Here is a 20410-nt window from a genome sequence, read left to right as displayed (position 1 = left end):
CGTGGCATTTTTAACACATTTGTCTCTTCTTTGGGACAACACACACTTGTGTTACTTTTTCAACAGAACAATTAATGACAATACATTTTAAAATGTGTTGTTATTATCATAACCTGTGTTGAAAAGCATTCTGTGTTGTCCCACAGAAGACACACAGATGTGGTAAAAATGACACATCCTTTGTAAGAGTGAGGTCACAGTATATCAGTGCACCCACCATCAACTGACTGGTGACCCACCTTGGGTCCCAAACCATAGTTTAAGAAACCCTGATCTACCACAATATCCCATACAGCAACCGTCTATCATAAGCCTAGATAAAACCTCTTCTGCCCCTAGCATTTCTTCATAGGTTTTATGTTGAAACTCTCTTCAAACCTTAATACACTATCAAAAGACGCACTAGAAGCCTTAATTGGCGAGCTAACATTTAGTTTAGAAAGACATTTAGAAGTTGAACGAAAGAAACAAGTTTTCCAAATAGATGAAACTTCTCTCATGCGGTCTTCTCGATTCCAAAATGACATCAGATAATCTGAAACAGTTGAAATCTGTGGTCTGTGTAAAAGATTTGTGCTATAACTTCTGTAGGAAAAACCCAGGGTGCTACCAAGTCAACTCATGCTGACGGTAGTCTTAAAAAATAGCTTAAATTTCTCAACACCCATTACCCGATAAACTTCAATAAACCTTTTTTTTTGTAATCTTTTGTAAACTCTTAATTTTAAAATAAGCTCAAAGTAGATCCTCTGACTGAAAAATTCCTGAAATATCTTGATCACATAAAAATGTACAAAATGTTAAAAACAACTTTTTAAGATTGGTAGTAATCATCAATATTCCTCTTTTGCTTTGTAAATATACATAATGTACCGATAGGCTGTGGCTATTGTTGCGTCCAGTGACCCGGGCGTTGCCGTCAAATGAATCATCTCCCTCTGTTCCTGCCCACTCCGTCATGACTGACAGGCTCTGAGGCCAATCAGGCGCTCTGCTCTGAAGATGAGAACCAACCAGGAAGAGTCGTTGCATCAGCTCGTCAGCATCAGGAGTGAACAGACCAATCAGGCTCCTAGAAAAATGAAAGCAACCCCCTTCCCTACTTCCCATGACTTGTTTTCTCTTTGTGGATCTTCTCTGTCCATGTCCTTCTTTCTCTCTTTCTCTGATACTCTTCCCTCCATAAGATCTGCCTCCAACACTTCTGTCTGGTCTCTGTCAGTCCATCACTGCAAAAAGTGTCTCTCTTAACAAGTGACTGGATCTTACACTTAAATCTTCTCTCTCTCTAATCTCTACTTCCAAAGATGTGAAACTATTTTACTCATTCCAGAAACAATATTGTAAACACATCTTCGCATACTAAGTTGAAGTGTCCTGAAACTAGCAATCTACAGATTGCTTCTTTTGTGTCAGTTGTTAAGACTGAGTGTAAGATTAAATTACATGTTAAGAGAAGACATTTTTTCCGCAGTGACCTCTCCCTCCCTCTCTCTCTCCCTCCCTCTCTCATTGTTTTTCAGCCTCCTCTCTCTCTCTCTTCAGTCTGACCAGAGGTTCTCCATGGCCATGCTGACCCTACAGAGGATCCAGCGCCGCAGCGGGCAGTAGTACTCGTAGTGGAACTGCTCAAACTCCGGCGTCTGGCGGATCTCGTGGAGGAAGGACACGTCAATGTCTGACTCCAGCAGCAGCAGCAGCGTGGGCACGGCCACCAACAGCACGCCGGTCACCACGGCCACCAAGCGGGCCACGCTCAGCGCGCACGCGTTCACCCTCTCATTGGACGACAGCAGACGGAGACCGTCGCTCAGGACTCCGCCCACCCGGTGCCTCCCGGCCAGTCGCGCGCGCTCGTAGGCTCGGTCGTGCTCCCGCTCGGCCTCCAGCTGCGCCTGGATGTCCGGGTCGGCGTGCAGCTCCCTCAGCATCTTGGCGGGGCTCTGGACCGGGGAGAACGGAGAGTCCACCCCCCCGCCTTGGCTGTCGTCCACCGGGGTGGGCAGCATGCTGGCACAGGGGCTGGAGGGGAGAGAGGTGCACGGAGACGTTCAAACACATTTAGAACGGAAGTGTATCCTAGTCATGTGGATTACTGATAAAGCCCCCACTACGGATCAGTGGCTGCATACTGTGACAAGCATCAACCCTTTGGCGCTTTTTATTCTAACGGATCTGGGAGCCAGTGAGCCAGTGAGGACGGTGGATTTTCCCTTTAATTATGATTTAAACAAACTGAATTATAAAACTCTTTTAACCTGTAGACGAGCTCTGAGATGATCAGCGCTTCACTGGTCTCCTCTTCCTCCTCCTCTTCCTCCTCTGCCTTAGGCGTGTGAGGTCGGAGATGTGAGGTTTCCATGGACACGCGGGGTCGGTGATGTGAGCTTTCCATGGACACGCGGGGAGGTTGCAGGTCAGTTCCCAAGCTGTGGTTCCCCCCTTCCATCCTCTGATGCTGCGCCTCTGTGGGCGTGGCCGAGGGTCTGAGAGGAGACAGGTGCACCGAGTCCTTCAGAGCCACAACACCTGGAACAAAGATAGGGTGAGTGTCGTGAGAAATAAGAGAAGTCTGTCATATTTTACATTATATTGCTGAAGGGTAGAGATTGAGAGAAACTCTGTAGACTTGTATGAACCTATCAAATACATTTCCTGATAAATACAATAAGGAGGAAACAGGAGAAGGGGAAATTAAAGAAGAAGAGAGTAGGAGAGGAGAAGAGATCATTTGCCAGGTCCCATATCAGTAACGTTTCTAACTCTTTACTCTCTATTTTACACTGCAGTTGATAGTGGCAGCCACATGGTGGTGCTCCCGTACTTCATAAGGCTATTTCTACTGGCATGTCAAATCAGAAAAAGCCAAATGTCATTCAATGCCTCTATCCCTGGTCATCTGAAGGCAGTCACACAGTGTCCGTCAATACAAAGAATGTTGCTGCTTAGAGAGGTTTCATGTACACTTTAGGTATCATCCGTTCTGAAACATTCCAAGTTCATGTTGCGGTCATTGCTGTCGGCTTATGAATGCTGGAAGGAGACATTTGCAGCTAGATGTGTGTGTTTGTGTGTGTGTGTGTGTGCGGTAAAAATAAGCACAGCTGTCTTCCTGCTATGGATTAAATAGGAGCTGGGGGCTAAATGTCCAGTGATGTGTGACTCAACCAGTCAACACCCCTCTCTCTCTCTCTCTCTCTCTCTCACACACACACACACACACACACACACACACACACACACACACACACACACACACACACACACACACACACACAGTCTCCCGCCTGCACCTCTACTACAAACAAACATAAGTGTATTGTATATATTGCTAATGAAAGACAATACTTTGTCAGTGTAGTTACAATAGGCAGTATTCAACGCCGTATGTTTCTCTGCATGACATAAATCTATAGGCCTACCTTATTCTGTTGTAGCCTATGTACCTGAAGGGTTGCCAATGCCACTGTTTCTGGAAAAAGTGATACCTAAATTGATTCATAACATGAAAGTAAGTCATTAAGGGACACTATTATATACTATAATAACCCTAACCCTACTAGTGATCACAAAACATTTGACATCAAAATTTAACAACTTTGAGAACTTTGAGTCATTTACATTTTTGAAATCTTAATTAAAGGAACACTCTGCCCATTTTCAACCAGCTTTGTATCATTAGAACATCAGTAGTATATCAGAAAACTGTAAACTGTTTTGAAGTCTGTCATTTAATTTGACATTTATTGAGTGTTAAAGTGTGGACCAGTGACATCACTGGTCCACACTAACTCAAATTAATAACTCATTAACTCAAATCAACTCTCAATAACTGTCAAACTAGATGAATGATGAATAGTTTGACAGTTATTGAGAGTTGATTTGAGTTAATGAGTTATTAATTTGAGTTAGTGTGGACCAGTGATGTCACTGAGTGCTTGAAAAGTGCTATATAAGTTAAATTTATTATTATGATTATGATTATTATCATCATCATCATCATCATCATCGTCACCACCACCACCATCATCATCATTATTATTGTTATTATTATTATTGTTATTATTATTAACTCACAGCATATTACATTTTTGGGGATGTGTAGTCCATTCCCTCACTGTACTGTGTCAAGGTAAAATACTGGCTTGAGAAATGACTCCATCTTGGGGAGACAGAAGTCCGTTTGTTTGACATAAAAGCCCAAATGAAAAGATGCTCTCTTGTACCAGTGATGAGACACTCAAGGCCAAATTGAGGGGCTAATAATCAGTAACCATGCCAACTGATTCAAATATGAGTTGAGGAAAAATAACAGAAGGAAAGAAAGAGAGGGAGTGGAGTAGTGACAGCTACCATGGAAACAGAGTCAGCAAAAAGTCAAGGAGTGCGGGCGCTGACAGAGAAAGAGAGAAGCATTCTTAAAATGAGAGAAGCTGGAGAATAAGAACGAGAGAATATGAGATACAAAAGAACAGGGGGATGAGAAAGTAGTCAGGAGAGCGGTCAAAAACAGAGCCCTTTGAACATGACTGGTATAATAACATTAGTAAAATTACTATATTGCAGCAGTCCTGGGAAATTATAGTCTGATTTCACAATAATTCACACTCCATAGTGCAGAGTAGCACATTAAATGTCACAGGCCAAGACAGATACAGTTTGTGTTTGAAGAAAATAAAACACAATCGGATCACTTCATTTACTTTAATTTACAAGCGTCCACTTATGAAGCAGAGGATATTTGATGCCATCTTCAAACACATGTCTGCATGGCAGATCGCAACAGAGCCAGCAAACCCCACCAGGAAACAACAGAGCCAGCAAACCCCACCAGGAAACAACAGAGCCAGCAAACCCCACCAGGAAACTCAAAGTCCAAATTTGATCAACTATGGGTCACTCAATCTGCTTTAATGACTGTAAAAATACATGGACGTATGAGTGGAGATTGTGTTTACGATTGTGTTTACAGCAGATTGTGTTTTACGATTGTGTTTACAGCAGCCAAAGCAAAGCTGAGGATGGAACCCAACAGCCGTTGACAGCCGGCGACGCCTACTGTTGCCCTAATATTGACGACCTGCCAATCACTGGACAGGCGACCTGTCAATCACTAGCCCCTGTTTTATAAGCGTTATATCCCATTAACGGTGCTCTCACTCCCTCAATGACTCCACCCCACCCTCTCACCCTCACTGACTCCGCCTCCCTTCTCCCTCTGTGTCCAGTTAGCTCACACACTGGCAGGGCTATCCTCAGATCAGGTGATTCACACCAAAAGCTGCCAGATTCCTGTGTGGCCACGACACGCACGCACACACACACACACACATGCACATGCGCACACACACACACGCATGCACGCACACACGCACACACACGCACACACAGAGAGCAGGGTTTTCGCCCGCTGCTGTGTTGACAGGCCTATTTATCTTTGTCTGGAGTCGCGACACCATTCAAACTCATCGTCAACACCCAAACACCCTTTAAAGTATATTTCTTTGTAAGAGCTTACAAGCAAGGATGGACCCATCAATTATGTGCAACTCGTCTCCTTGTCCGGTGAAAGCGAGACACAGGCCTCCTAATTCTGCCTCGATTCATTTGGATAATATTTTGTTATGTATTAACTTTTTCATTCAAATATTTTTGAAAGGTTTTATATCAACTATTTATCTCTATCTATTTGGGGAGGGAACAAATGATCCCCCCCCTCTTAAGTGTTACTGCTTTGTCAGAGAAGTATGACCGACGCTAATAACGTCATTGCAATTCCTTTATGAGTTTTACATTCATAACTGGCAATAAATATGAATGAGAAGGCTCAATGTTGATGGTGCAGTGTCATACTGTGGACCTGATGGTGCCCTTCATCACTGATCACGAGCAGGCGCTTCACGCTCAGCAGCTGCTCTTACTTACTTACTTACTGAGTTACTGGCCTTTATGGCGACTGGCCAAGCCGCCCTGGGCCTGGTTTAAATCACTGAAACCTCTCAGGAGTGTGTGTACGCACCAGCACCACCGCATTATAATAAGTGCAAGTGGCAATGCCATGGTGTTTCAGCTTCGGAAAGATGCAATGCAACAATGCTAGAATCCTGTACAGCGATGTTTTACCCGACTGTACCTGCAAATCTGATTTAGACACAGCAGATCTTACACGTGATGTGAAACATGATTGATCCCTGTAGGGAAATCCCCCCCTTCTCTGTTCCACAGGGAGGTCATTTCATTTTAAAGCGCTGCTTTGTGTACCAAGTTTAAAAAAAGGGGCTCGTCCGGGACGTCCCGGTGGCTCACCTACTAGAACGCATACCACAAAGGGTTAGTCCTTTGCGTGGCCGACCGGGGTTCGAATCCGACCCGTGGGTTCCTTGCCACATGTCACCCCCCCCCCCTCTCTCTCTCCCCACCTTTCCTGTCTAATAAAGACAAAATGCCCCAAATAATAATAATAATAATAAAGTGATCACTGGAGTCAAGGATAGATATCAGTACGCACATACAATAGAGGCTTTTTATTAACTTTTGCAAAGAAGTGTGCCTTGGAGGTTTTTTGGAGGATCAGCACCAGAGATGAGCTGTATCCCCTTCTTTCTCTACTGAGATTAATTTTCAAATGTAAGCCCTTGCCTCGATGGAATTATTGAACATGACATTCAAGGTATTTCATGTGATAGCAGCACTAAGCATCTCTGTGCTGATGCTCCATTCATTCACATATTCAGCCCGACATTCAACGTGCGTTCCTGCAGCAGTTAGCCTGACTACAAATCTGTCTGTCTGCCACCTCCAGTTGATTTTCACCTGCAGTCATAAACAACTGTACGACTCCACAGCCTCTGCTTACGTGCCATTCATAAATTATACTCTACACAGCACATCGAAAATAGACAGGCAGGCTCAAGCATTACCTCACTGAAGTTATAGTTTCTGTTTGAGTTGCATACAGTAAATTCAGGTCCCTTGTGAGACACACACGCACATGCTGTCATGCACACACGCATGCACGCACGCACGCACGCACGCACGCACGCACGCACACACACACACACACACACACACACACACACACACACACACACACACACAGACACACACACACACACACACACACACACACACACACACACACACACACACACACACACACACAGAGGTAATCCAATAGTCTGTGGTCTCTTGAGAGTTTCAGAATGTTTGACAGATTACATTTGGACTTGTGCCAGGCAGTTGCCATCAACAAACCTGGCAACCCAACTGCCAGGCCATAGCCACTCTACATTCTACCACCACAATACCAAATAGCAGAGTATAGGAATACATATTTGGAAATGTGTTGAAACGATGCTTTGCTTTAAGGCACAATAAGCTTCACTAAATATCACTATATTTTGGAAATCTGCAAAACCAAAGTTAACCTATGCTAAACAAATGCTAAACCAAACCAAACCAAACCAAACCAAACCTAACCTATTTCTGTCTTATTTCCATCCCTTTGTCACCCCCCATCTTACTCTTCTCTGGAGTGTATTTCTGCTGTCCGGTGGTTCCGGCGATGCGTCCCCCGTGCCCCACCAGCCGTACGTAAACGTCCCGAGCCGTGTGATTGGCTATGCGCAGATGCAGGCTACGCCGTGTGGTAATCTTCACCTGGCACCGCAGGGCGTCCGCCACCACTATGGACGAGGCCCGCTCCTCGTTGTCTTCCCCGGGGCGGAATACTTCCAGAGGCCCGGCCCCTTCCTCCTCCCGGACCCCCGGACCCTGCGGCCCGTCCGGGGCCGTGTCCAGCAGCCCCGACGCCCCTGTCCTGCCCCGGCTCCCGCAGGTCAGGGCGTCCGCCGAGTCAGTCAGGTCGCTAACGACGCCCAGGCCGAGTCCGTTTCCCACATCACTGCTGGTTCTGTGATCGAGAACCTCCATCGTTTAACTTGATGACAGACTCCGGACCCAGCTGCCTGCCACAAGACCCGCACACTGACTGACTCACTCAGTGAGCTCTGGGGCTGGGATGGGTATGAACACACACTCCAAAATACACACACGCACGCGCACACACACACACACACACACACACACACATATACACACACAGGCACGCACACAATATGTATTGAGATGGAAAGACATACAGCGAACACATTCCCCCCCTGGCTCTGATAGACGCACAGACATGGCGGGCATTACAGGAGGATCAGGCCCAAAGCTGGCCTGTCTATATTTAGCCAGTTGGTCCTGTGATGGAGAGGCAGCTAATCTAACACTGATTACAGACAGGCAGGCAGGCCTGAAACTGTTTTCCTCTCTGCACGCCTTTCTGTCTTTATCTGTCTTTCACTGCATTCCTGCACTTCTTATCAGACACATTTATTTTTGTCTCACTCGATATCTGTTACTCTCTCTCTCTCTCTCACACACACACACACACACACACACACACACACACACACACACGCAGACACGCACACACGCACACACGCTCAACGCACAATTTTCTTTCAATCATATGCACACTCATCCTAGCTAATCTAGCTAATCTAACTGTGATTAGCAGAGGCCTGGACTGCAATGTTGCCAATTCTGGGATAAACAAGAAGTTGAATTATATTTTGATTGGGGCAGAATATAGATGAACACTTGCTGCGTTAAGCCCTTAACACAACAAGTGCCACTTGACAGTTAAGTGATGTGTCCACTTCCAAGGCTGTGGAGTTAAATAAAGTGTCTGAACACTGAAATGAGTTTTTTCATGTCTTTCATGTCACGTGACGGCGGCAGCAACGTGACAGTGACAACTGGGCCGGAGCCTGAAATATGAAAGAGTCAGATGAGTCTAATCCACATCAGACATCGATCAGCGGGAACCCTAGCCAAAGCAAACTTGTGTGTGTGTGTATTTTGGTTGATGAGAAGGGGACAAGTTGTACAAACAGAGCAAGGTCAGCAGCACTGACCTTGGGTCAGCTTCCTGTTTCACTTCTAATGTGGGAGATTAGTGCTCTGGATATAGACGGTGATCCTAGACCAGCACTTGGGGGACACTTTATCCCCAAGTCCTTGAAGCACCAAGCCTAAAGTCATCATCTAACTGTTTCACTGTGGAAAACAATCCTTCAACACTGCAGCTCATCTCATCTCATCTCATCTCATCTCATCTCAGCTGAAAGCTTCTGAACTTCTGCACCTTGAAAAGCATCTTTCTGGATGATGGTCTCCAGCTAAATCTCAGTCAGTAACCATATTAATCTTAAGTGTAATTATACCTCCAGGTTATTACTAAGACAGAAGGCTAGGCTCAATCAATGATGGGCAATTACAAAGCTACAAAGCTATCATGAAATCTAGGAAGAGTGTACAACATTTTCTCCAGTTGTGTCGTTTCTGTGTGTCCAGGTGTACAAGGTGGTTAGTTTGAAAAAAGTTTTCTTTAATTTATTTATGAATATAGGTTTGTCTGCTTTATAGAGTGTCACAGGAATGAGAAGTTAGCATCGCGTGGTTCCCTGGTCTCGACCTCAATGGGACTTGTGTATGTGGATTTCAGTTCGATGCCTGAAATAAAGGTCTGTGGTTAACAGACGTTTATGGACCTGAGACCTCTGTGTTCAGCAAGATCATCTTCACAAATGAACACCACTTTTATGATTTTTGAAGCGATTTTCCTGGCAATCACGATTTTTGGCGATCGCATTTAAATGCTTCAAAAATCTTAAAAAGTGGTCCTCATTTGTATCTTGCTGAACACAAAGGTCGCAAATGTATAAACTCTTGTTAACCACAGACCTTATTTCAGGCATCTAACAAAATCCCCATACAAAACCTCTGGAACCAAGTGCGATGCTAACTTCCAGGTTGGCCTACAAAAAGAGGCCTATAGGTCATCTCTGCTGTTAGTACTCTATTGGGCAGCATACACAACACAACACAACAGAGTGACAGGAAGTGTAGCAGAGAACAAGCCACTTTCAGGTTGACTCTCTTATTAGTACTCAGACGGCGTGTCATAGTTGGTGTGGACGAGGCTCTTGGGTCGATGACTACCTCTGCCCCTCCCAAACTGATCAACTGAGACGTCCCTGCTGCAGCTCTCTGTGACCCTGAGCCAAGGCACAATTGATTTTCCTCTCAATGGGATGAGGGAGATGAGGAGGAGGAGGAGGAGGAGAGAGAGAGAGAGAGAGAGAGAGAGAGAGAGAGAGAGAGAGAGAGAGAGAGAGAGAGAGAGAGAGAGGGAGAGAGAGAGTCTGGCAGGGGGAGGTGCGAGAGAGAAAAGACTATCTATGAATAGAGCAGGACGATGTGTGAAGGCTGAGGAGAGGTGCAGGTAGGGGTCAGGTGAAAGGGAGATGTAGGGAAGGTGAGAGAGGGAGATAGGCACAATACAGTGGCAATAACTCTGCTACATGCTCTCAGTAATGACCAGAGACTGTAAAAAAAAAAAAATGGACAGAGTGAGTGTGACGTCACCCATTGCTCTGTGGACTCCCGTTTTGAAGCAGCGGGTTTGGCATTTTAACCGCTGCCATCTTGGTCTTTTCGAACTATAAGTGACAATAGTTAGGTATATGTAGCCATATTTGGACAAAAAGGGGTTTCCCAGAGCCACAGCGGCGCCTGCTATTGGACAACTGATAACTGGACAGTGTATAAATCACACCCAAAACTCCTTGAAAGGTAAAATAGCTATATAGACCAAAACTGTTTTTTGAACCAGGCTGTAAACACGTTTATTGCTGCTGTAAAGTCGGGCATTTTAACATGGTGGTGACTGAGGAACGGCTCCCTTTTGGAGCATAGACCTTATAAATATCTGGACGTACAGTAGCTACTGTGACGTCGTCAGCCATTATTTTCTTTTTTTGACTTCCGTTTTGAAGGTTGGCATTTTCACAGTCGCCATCTTGGTTATTTGGAGACAGAAGTGATGTGTATTTGGACGAGAAGAACAGCAGCTATTGGTCCGTGATCGGCGAGCTGCGCGATCACTGGACAGGCGACCTGACCATCACGCTCCAAAACTTTATCGTTTATTTGACTCAAAATTGGACCATAATTTACGAACATCATGTTGTATTGAAGAAGACTTGAAACTGGCGATTGAGACCATAAACTCAAAGTGAAACACTGAAAGTGTTTACTGGAGCCATGAATCAAGTGAGAAGTACCCTATCGCCATTCTTCCCCATTCACTTCCATGTAACCGGACTTCTTTTTGCAGCCAGTGGAGTTGCCCCCTGCAGGCCATTCGAAAGAATGCAGGTTTACTGTAAGTTACACATTGGCCTCACAAACAGAGCTCCCAGGTAACCCACTCTTTTGCAGCCAGTGTGACAAACCAAAACTGCCCCCCTCAGTAATGACACGCACGCACGCACGCACACACACACACACACACACACACACACACACACACACACACACACACACACACACACACACACACACACAGGAAATGGCAGTCAAGGTCTGCCACCTGTTGCCTCTCCCTCTCTTTACCTTCCTTGCCTTTTCTTCCTCTCTCATTTGATTTCACGTCATTATCTCTCTGCTGCCTCCTTCTGTCTGTCTGGAATCCTCCTGTCATTTGACCTTCCATTAGTCTGCCATTCATCTTCACTTCCTCCTGCTATCCTTCACCACGCACTCCTCCCTTCTCCCCTAGCCTGATGTGCACACACACACACACACACACACACACACACACACACACACACACACACACGCTTCCTAACGCTTTGACATGCTCTCACTCCCACTATCCAATTACTCCTCTCTCACTCTCTCTTTCGCCCCTCTCTCCATCCCAGCTCTTGTCTTTTCCATAACGATCTACATCACGATATGGCTCACCTATGCAAAACCACATTTTCACATTCTAAACTAGTGATTCATTTCATCAAAAAAAAGTCTTGTCAGACATTTTTTAGAACTTTCAAATTGCTTAAAGAGAATAATGATGTCAGTGTGCAGGGTTGCAATTATTTTTATTTTTATTACAATCAAAGTTTGCTGAGTTCAATAAAGAGAGAGAGAGAGAGAGAGAGAGAGAGAGAGAGAGAGAGAGAGAGAGAGAGAGAGAGAGAGAGAAAGAGAGAGAGAAGTAAATCAGGTCATGAGGCAGAGTGGAACCCACAGTGTGAGTATCTATTATGGACTGTATCTCCTGTGGGCAGGTGGTGTCTTAGGGGGAAAGCCTTAAAATACCACCTACCCCAACCTCTACTGCTTCACTGGGTTGTGTCTTGGGCAGCCTGCACCTCATAGGGGGGAACATAATTCACTACTCTGCTTCTGCCCCGTTGCCCCTGGCTAGTGGCTACCACTCTTGTTTGCCGTCCTAGCAGCTGATCCAAGGTCAGCTGTGAGCCTGGTGTCAGTAGCTGAGCTGATGGATACTTCAATCTTTCAACAACCGCCCTTCTTATACACCATATGGGCTATACATACTTGTAGGCACACTCTCTAAATTAAAGCAGTCTTTCTTGATACCGTTGTTTAAGTACTGTATACATTGGTGTATTGTAACATTGGTGTATTACAAATAGTTAAAGTGACAGTGTACACAGACATGTGTATGAGTATGAGTGCAAAAGCAACAAGAGAATACTAAAAACCAGGATAAAGGATAATGGAGCGGGGGCATTACACACACACACACACACACACACACACACACACACACACACACACACACACACACACACACACACACACACACACACACACACACACACACACACACACACACACAAACAGAAACAGACTGCTTGGAGCCAAATAGATAAGTGCTAATTATGTTTTCATTAATGCTAACCCACAAGCTGGGTTCCTGGCTCTGGTTCCGTGATGTCACAAGGTGTACTTCCCCTAACACACACAAACACACACACACACACACGGACACCAGGCACATACACACGCCAGCCACATACACACGCCAGGCATAATGGAGTCCTCAGGGGGGATCATGGGAAGGGTATTTGGTAACACTTCATTTGGATAGTCCACCTACAGAGAGTCTACAAACTATTTGTAACATTTCAACAGCTTATTACCGTAAATTCCGGACTATAAGCCGCGGCTTTTTTCCCGTTTTTTGGCCCCTGCGGCTTATATAACGGTGCGTCTTATCTATGGATTTTTTCAGAAAAAAAAAAAAAAAAAAAAAAAATCTCTCTTTTTTAGCACTCTTTCTAACTATAAATCCACTTCTGTTTTAATTTCCTCTCTTGCCCTCTTTTCACCACACCGCGGACACTGTGTGCACTGTAAAAATAAACAACGGTGGTGTTGTGTTATGTTGTTTTGTTGAAATGTTACGGTAATACGGTAAATGGGAGCTTCCTCAAACAGCCATCTCTTTCCCGACAATCCCCTCTGTGCGTGACCACTTACATATGGTAATTACGGTAAGCAAACGGCCACAAGCCCATCAACTCCCTCCCCCGACTACCAGGAGAAAATCACAAACTTCGGCGAATTCACACAAAGGAAGATCAAGGAATATTCCATCGAACCGGAGCAGATCATAAATATGGATGAAGTGCCTTTGACGTTCGACCTGCCACTCACTCGGACTGTTAACAAGAAGCGCCCTGGAGGATTCTTTCACCAAAAAAAAGCTTTGCTCGTTCTCGACAGCATGAGAACGAGCAGTAGATGATCATGAGGTGGTTTTTCAGACGTGTCGATATAGCAGTTTATCGCAAAAGTGTAATGGAAACACATTTTTCGCATTTGCACGTCATGTGACCCATATTATCCCTTGGAAAAGGAGCGGAAAATAAGTTTGGTAAGTAAGGTTCGATAGCCGTGTCAAAACCTCCGCAGCAAGTGGAAAACTTTGAAGCAACGCTACCTAGCAGAAAGACGAGTGTTGTGCAAAAGCGTAGCCGGGCAAATTAGATAATGTTTAATGGCAGAAATCGGTCCATGGTGACAGCAGGCTGCCTGTGTGCGCGCATTTGGCACAGCGGCGAGATGAGAGGATGAAAAGCACACACTGGTGCGGTGGTGCTGTCTGAAGTGAATACAGTGACTGTGAGTAGGCTAATACATTGCACACGTTTCAGGTGCAATTATAGAACCAAATCAGCCTTTTCCCCCCTCCATCTCTAAATCGGACCAGTTGTAGGCTATTAGGCTACCTTTTTTCCTCTGCCTGTCGCGCTGACTGCATTCACGCAGCCAGCAACATTTTGCGACTCATTTTCTTTTGAATTGATAATCAGGCTCGTTTATATGCATTGTAACTTCATGTTGGGATTTCCATTGACCATTGGTTGGATTTGAGCATGCAGGGGACGGGATATGGGGCAGATCCCCGTGCGTAATCACTGTGGCAGCTGCTGCAACGGGGAATCACTCAAACGCAACTTCAATGGAAACGCCTACAAGTCGCAATTGTACATTGTCGAAGTTGTAGAAATATCGCAATTCTTTTGCGAAAAACTGTAATGGAAACACAGCTATAGATGAAGAGGAGTTCGTTGGTTTTGAGTGACAATGAAGGAGAGAGGAGAGTGGTTGACGAAGCCACCCTGAACCTGTTCGTTTCCGACACTGAAGATGAGGACTTTGGTGGTTTCAGTACGCAGGAAGAAGAGGAAGACGAGCATTAGTGACTTGACTTCTCTGGTTACAGGTTTGCTGCACATATAGCCTATTGTTGTGTGATTTTGTCTGGGGATTAGTGACCTGACTTTTGTTTTGTTTTGTTGAAATGTTAATAAATGGGAGCTTCCCCAAACAGCCATCGCTTTCCCGACATTCCTCTCTGTGCACGAACCCTTTCATATGGTAATTAAACATCAAAACAGTCAATTTTGGTCCCGCGGCTTATACACCGGTGCGTCTTATAGTCCGGAATTTACGGTAGTTGACATTCAACAATTCAACTGTTTAACAGATGTTCAGCAGATTATTTATAGAGTGCAGTATGTGATAATTTATGCACGTACCTACTAGGGATGGGCATCGAATTTCGAATTTTCGAATAATCGTTGTTATTATCAAGGTCGACTTTTATTATTGAAAGTCGAAATTTGTTTATTGAGATTTTTTTTTTTTTTTTTTTTTTTTTTTGTGAGTGAAATGTTACATTGTCTCCCCTGATTCTAAGTATAGTCGAATCGCTTGGTTTGAGCAAGTAATTTTTTTTTTATAAGCAACCTCTCCCTCTTCATGGGATTTCATCCGTCATTCATTTTTCCATAAACCTTGCTTAAAATGCTTATAAAAATGGTTTTACTTGCTCAAACCAAGCGAGTCGACTATACTTAGAATCAGGGGAGACAATGCAACATTTGATTTCACTCACCAAAAAAAAAAGATTTTTTTTTTTTTTTTACATTTTTTATTTTTTTTTCGAATTTCGATTAAAAGTCGACTTTGGCCAGCGAATTTCGAATAGTGTTTTTGCTAGAAATGCCCATCCCTAGTACCTACACTATAGGTGCAGGTGTGTGGAATTGGACACAAACAGAATCTGTTGAATCTCAACTAATGTAGCTTATAGCGAAAGTTCAGACAGGAAGACCTATGTCATTCATTCATTCATCATTCCTCTCTCCCCTGCTTGTATCAGCGATTATACCAGCTGATTAGGGGCGTAACATAACACTCTGGTTAATAAACTAATCAGAGTCAGCCATACCTCCTAATTCAGCCAATCATACCTCTGCTGTCAACTTTAAAATCTGTTCTCCTCTCTTGTGCGCCTGATGTGATTTCAGAGCGATTTTGCCTCCCTCCTCTACCCCATTCACCTGCAGTTCATCACTCTGACGCCCAGGTCTGAGATCTCCAGAAGCCTGCTCATCTTCTAATCCATCAAGATCTCAAGAGTCAAGAGTCCTCCTCACCACCATCAGGTCTAGACTCCATAGAGGGGTATCCTATTCTACTCTCAGCTTCACTACCCCCTTCATAATCATCATGACATCAGGATGATGACATCAGGAGGATGTCATGATGCCATGATGACATCAGGATGGTGTGATGATGGAGTCTAATCACCAGATACTTTGTACATTTCACAATTATTCTTCACATGTAAATAATTGTTCTCTAGCATACATAATAAATAATTGCTCCCAAAGAACAATTATACTCCAAAGAATTGAGTCTCTCCTGATTGAAATAAGCTGTTAAAACAACATCTACAGACAAAGCCAAGCGGTCAAATGTCAACTAATAAGTTGTTGAAATGTTGCAAATACTCTGAAGACTCTCTGCAGGCTGACTATCCAAATAAAGTGTTGCTGGGTATTTTTAGCATGCTGCAACTGGAGTCTCCAGGGAAACAGGGCTGTTGGAGGGATGGTAGCATCAGCTGCTCAATTTACACTTTGTCAGAGAGAGAGAGAGAGAGAGAGAGAGAGAGTGAGAGTGTGTGTGTGTGTGTGTGTGTGTGTGTGTGAGAGAGAGAGAGAATGTGTGTGTGTGTGTGTGTGTGTGTGTGTGTGTGTGTGTGTGTGTGTGTGTGTGTGTGTGTGTGTGTGTGTGTGTGTGTGTGTGTGTGTGTGTGTGTGTGTGTGTGTGTGTGTGTATGTGTGCCTCCGTGCGTGCGTGTGTTAGGGCCTGGCGAAGACAACATTTATCACATAACACATATCACAATATTACAATATCCAGAATCTAAGATGATATCTAGTCTTATATCAGAATATTGAATAAATAATATTGATATATTGCCCAGCCATAGTGTTTGTATGTGTGTGGAATAAGCAGTGAACTCTTACCATTGTCGGTGGCGGCCTCTTCATACTCGTTGGTGGAGGGCAGTGCGGGTACCAGGGGCTCCATGTTCATGATGAGGTTTTTATGGCTCAGAGAGCTATAACTCCGACTCTGTCCAAACAGGGCTCTGAAAACACAGCACATCCTCAGCTCTGCTCACTTTATGTTGTGTGTTGTGCTGTTGACACTCTTGCAAAATGAAAGTCTCACTCAGTCAGTATACAGTAAATGAACTCATCCTGGATTTATCCGACATCACCACTACTGTATTTTCCACATCACTCGTTGCACGTTTTGACTGTTGGAAATAAAACAGTATTCGATTTTCCCATATTTTCCCTCAGCGGCAGTGACAAGGGGGGATTTCAGTGACGGTTTTATCTGTGTGAACTGACATCACCTTACCTTCGCACCTCAGGCGGCTCTCTCTGAATCTTAGAGCTGGCTTCTATCACCTCCTTGGCTACTCTTCCACTGAGAGAGAGAGAGACAGAGACAGAGAGAGAGAGAGAGAGAGAGAGAGAGAGAGAGAGAGAGAGAGGTAATAAAATTAATAATAATAATATAATGATATTTGTTTACACAGCTCTTTTCAAAACTCACTTAGAAATTGCTTTACAAAGGACAAGAAAATATAAAAACAACAGCAAAGCAATAACAACAAGTCAGAAATATGAATACAAGGCAAGAGCCAAAGCAAGAGTGCAGAAATGAGAAGGAAGGTCATTATGTAAAAACAAGGCTCTTTCAAGTGATCTTTAAAGATGGTACAGATTTAACCAGGTCATTAAAGATGGTACAGATTTAACCAGGTCATTAAAGATGGTACAGATTTAACCAGGTCATTAAAGATGGTACAGATTTAACCAGGTCATTAAAGATGGTACAGATTTAACCAGGTCATTAAAGATGGTACAGGTTTAACCAGGTCTATAAAGATGGTACAGGTTTAACCAGGTCATTAAAGATGGTACAGGTTTAACCAGGTCTATAAAGATGGTACAGGTTTAACCAGGTCATTAAAGATGGTACAGGTTTAACCAGGTCATTCCAAAGTCTAGGAGCCCTGACAACACAGTCTCACAGAAAATTGTATAATACCAACGATATGGACCAACGTTGCTATTTTACAATTTCGGCTCGAAAATTGTAAAATAGTAACGTTCTGAGATTTTAGGGTTAGGATTAGAGTAGGGGGAGGGGTTAGAAACAGAAAATCTCCGTAAAACACGCCCAAACCACGCCCACCGCTGTAGACGCACACGTTCCCATTTTACAATTTCTTAGCCGACATTGTAAAATACCAACGTTTGTCCACAAACGTTGCTATTTTACAATTTTTTTGGAGATCGGGTTGGCCCTGATGGCAAAGAGCCATGGCCTCTTGTTTTTAATCTTCATTTTGGCACAGCATCGGGATCTGTCAGAGGACCTCAGGCTGCCTTCAGGCTCATATTGTGTTAAAAGGTTGTAGATGTAGCTTTGTGCTAAACCCCTCAGATCAGTCAAATCTTCAAATCAATTCTAAAACTAACCGGTAAGCTAATGTAAAGATGCAAAAATAACAGTGATACAATGTTTTTTTTTGTTCCCGTTAAGAATCCCAGCTGCTGCATTTTGTACAAGCTGGAGACGAGAGAGAAAAGAGAGAAAACTGTCAAAAACCTTGGTGTGATCCTAGACAACCAGCTCTCAACCTCATCATTTATCACAGCAACTGCCCGCTCCTGTAGGTTCTCCCTTTACAATATTAGAAAAATCCGGAAGTTTCTCACGAGGGAGGCGGGCGGCTCAACTTCTGGTCCAGGCACTTGTCCTTTCCTGCCTCGACTACTGTAATGTTCTTATGGCGGGGCTACCTGCCTCGGCTATCCAACCCCTCCAGCTCATCCAGAACGCAGCTGCTCGTCTGGTGTTCAACCTACCTAAATTCTCCCATGTCACTCCCCTTCTCCGCGACCTCCACTGGCTCCCCATTGTGGCCCGTATTAAATTCAAGACTCTCGTACTGGCCTACCGGGCAGTTCACCGGTCGGCCCCTACCTATCTGCAATCTTTGGTCAGCTTCCAAACGTCCAATCGTTCCCTTCGCTCCTCCACCTGCACAGCTCGCCTCGCCCTTCCATCACTGCGTGGCCCCGGGGGTCGCCTGGCCCGCTCGCGCATTTTTTCCTCCCTGGCTCCTCAATGGTGGAATGAGCTCCCCCCCTCTGTTATGCTGGCCGAATCGTTAGCCATTTTCCGCTGGAGACTAAAAACCTACTTTTTCGGGCTACACCTGGGCCCCTCCGAAAATTTATTTGTTGTATTCTATGCTCCTGTTTCTGGTTTATTGTTGTATTTTTCTGTGCAATGCTGTAATATGATGTAGGCGTCTGCTAAATGCAATAAAATAAAGTAAAGTAAAAGAGAGACTTTTGACTGAGGCAGGCATACAGAGAGTTGCCGTAATCGAGAAGAGATAAAAGCACGGGTGACTTCCTCCAGCTCACTAAAGGATACAAATAGGATACATCATTTTTGCAACTGTCGTTAATAATTAATGCTCCTCTTAGTCGGCGATTATTTGTACAATATGGTTTCTGAATTGCTGAGCGAGAGGTTTCATGCCAGCAGGGTCAGCGTTTCCATAGTCCGATTATTAGGAAAGTGAAGTTGGACTCTCTGACCACATTGTTTCCAGCAGGCTCAGCCATTCTACCCATTAGTCTATTGTTGTAGAGATGGATGTGAGGTTGTTTTAGAGATGGATGTGAGGTTGTTGTAGAGATGGATGGTGAGGTTGTTGTAGAGATGGATTTGAGGTTGTAAATTTCGTGGGCCAAGTGTAAGTCTATAAACCTATAAGTGTGGTGTGAGGTGGTGGCTATACCAATCCTTCAGAGACATGGACAGAATCATTATTATAGATAGATTTCTGTCCGTCTGGCTGTCTTTGGTCAACGTGGTGCACGAGGCAGAAGAACAGGAAGGCTTTGCTGTGCAACTTGATAGAACCCCCCCCCCCCAACAAGAAACAGACAGACAACCTACAATCATCCTAATGTTATACCTGACTTTCTCTGTTTGATCTTTGTTTTGGTCGTACCATTGTCTCTGTGTTCGCTGCTTTTTGTTTAAAATAAAACGAACATAGGATAATTATCAGGCCTGTCCGGACAACGGATAGCTCTCATTGAAAAAGGAATGGAAATAAATGGACAGACACAACGGATCAGTGTGGGTGTGAATAGTGCTGAGAGCAGGGTGGTCTGGAGGATCAGTGTGTAGAGGAGAGTGTGGGTGTGGATCAGTGTGTAGAGGAGAGTGTGGGTGTGGATCAGTGTGTAGAGGAGAGTGTGGGTGTGGATCAGTGTGTAGAGGAGAGTGTGGGTGTGGATCAGTGTGTAGAGGAGAGTGTGGGTGTGGATCAGTGTGTAGAGGAGAGTGTGGGTGTGGATCAGTGTGTAGAGGAGAGTGTGGGTGTGGATCAGTGTGTAGAGGAGAGTGTGGGTGAGGATCAGTGTGTAGAGGAGAGTGTGGGTGAGGATCAGTGTGTAGAGGAGAGTGTGGGTGTGGATCAGTGTGTAGAGGAGAGTGTGGGTGTGGATCAGTGTGTAGAGGAGAGTGTGGGTGTGGATCAGTGTGTAGAGGAGAGTGTGGGTGTGGATCAGTGTGTAGA

The 20410-nt window shown here is 44.5% G+C and overlaps 1 protein-coding gene across 1 annotated transcript in view; it reads right to left on the bottom strand.

Moving 5' to 3' along the window:
• Window positions 1-1541: 1541 nt before the first annotated feature.
• Window positions 1542-20410, bottom strand: part of frmd3 (FERM domain containing 3) — a gene marked incomplete at both ends in the record, with an annotated part of 75483 nt that continues 56614 nt past the window's right edge. The window contains 4 exons of the mRNA XM_083643913.1: window positions 1542-2022; window positions 2259-2529; window positions 16752-16876; window positions 17155-17223. Of these exons, the coding sequence (XP_083500039.1) occupies window positions 1542-2022; window positions 2259-2529; window positions 16752-16876; window positions 17155-17223 (946 nt within the window). The remainder of the gene's footprint in view (window positions 2023-2258; window positions 2530-16751; window positions 16877-17154; window positions 17224-20410) is intronic.

This window comes from Poromitra crassiceps, assembly GCF_964638095.1.
Source record: "Poromitra crassiceps genome assembly, chromosome: 10".
In the NCBI taxonomy this organism is placed as follows: Eukaryota; Metazoa; Chordata; class Actinopteri; order Beryciformes; family Melamphaidae; genus Poromitra; species Poromitra crassiceps.
This window is presented reverse-complemented; position numbering and strand designations above follow the sequence as displayed.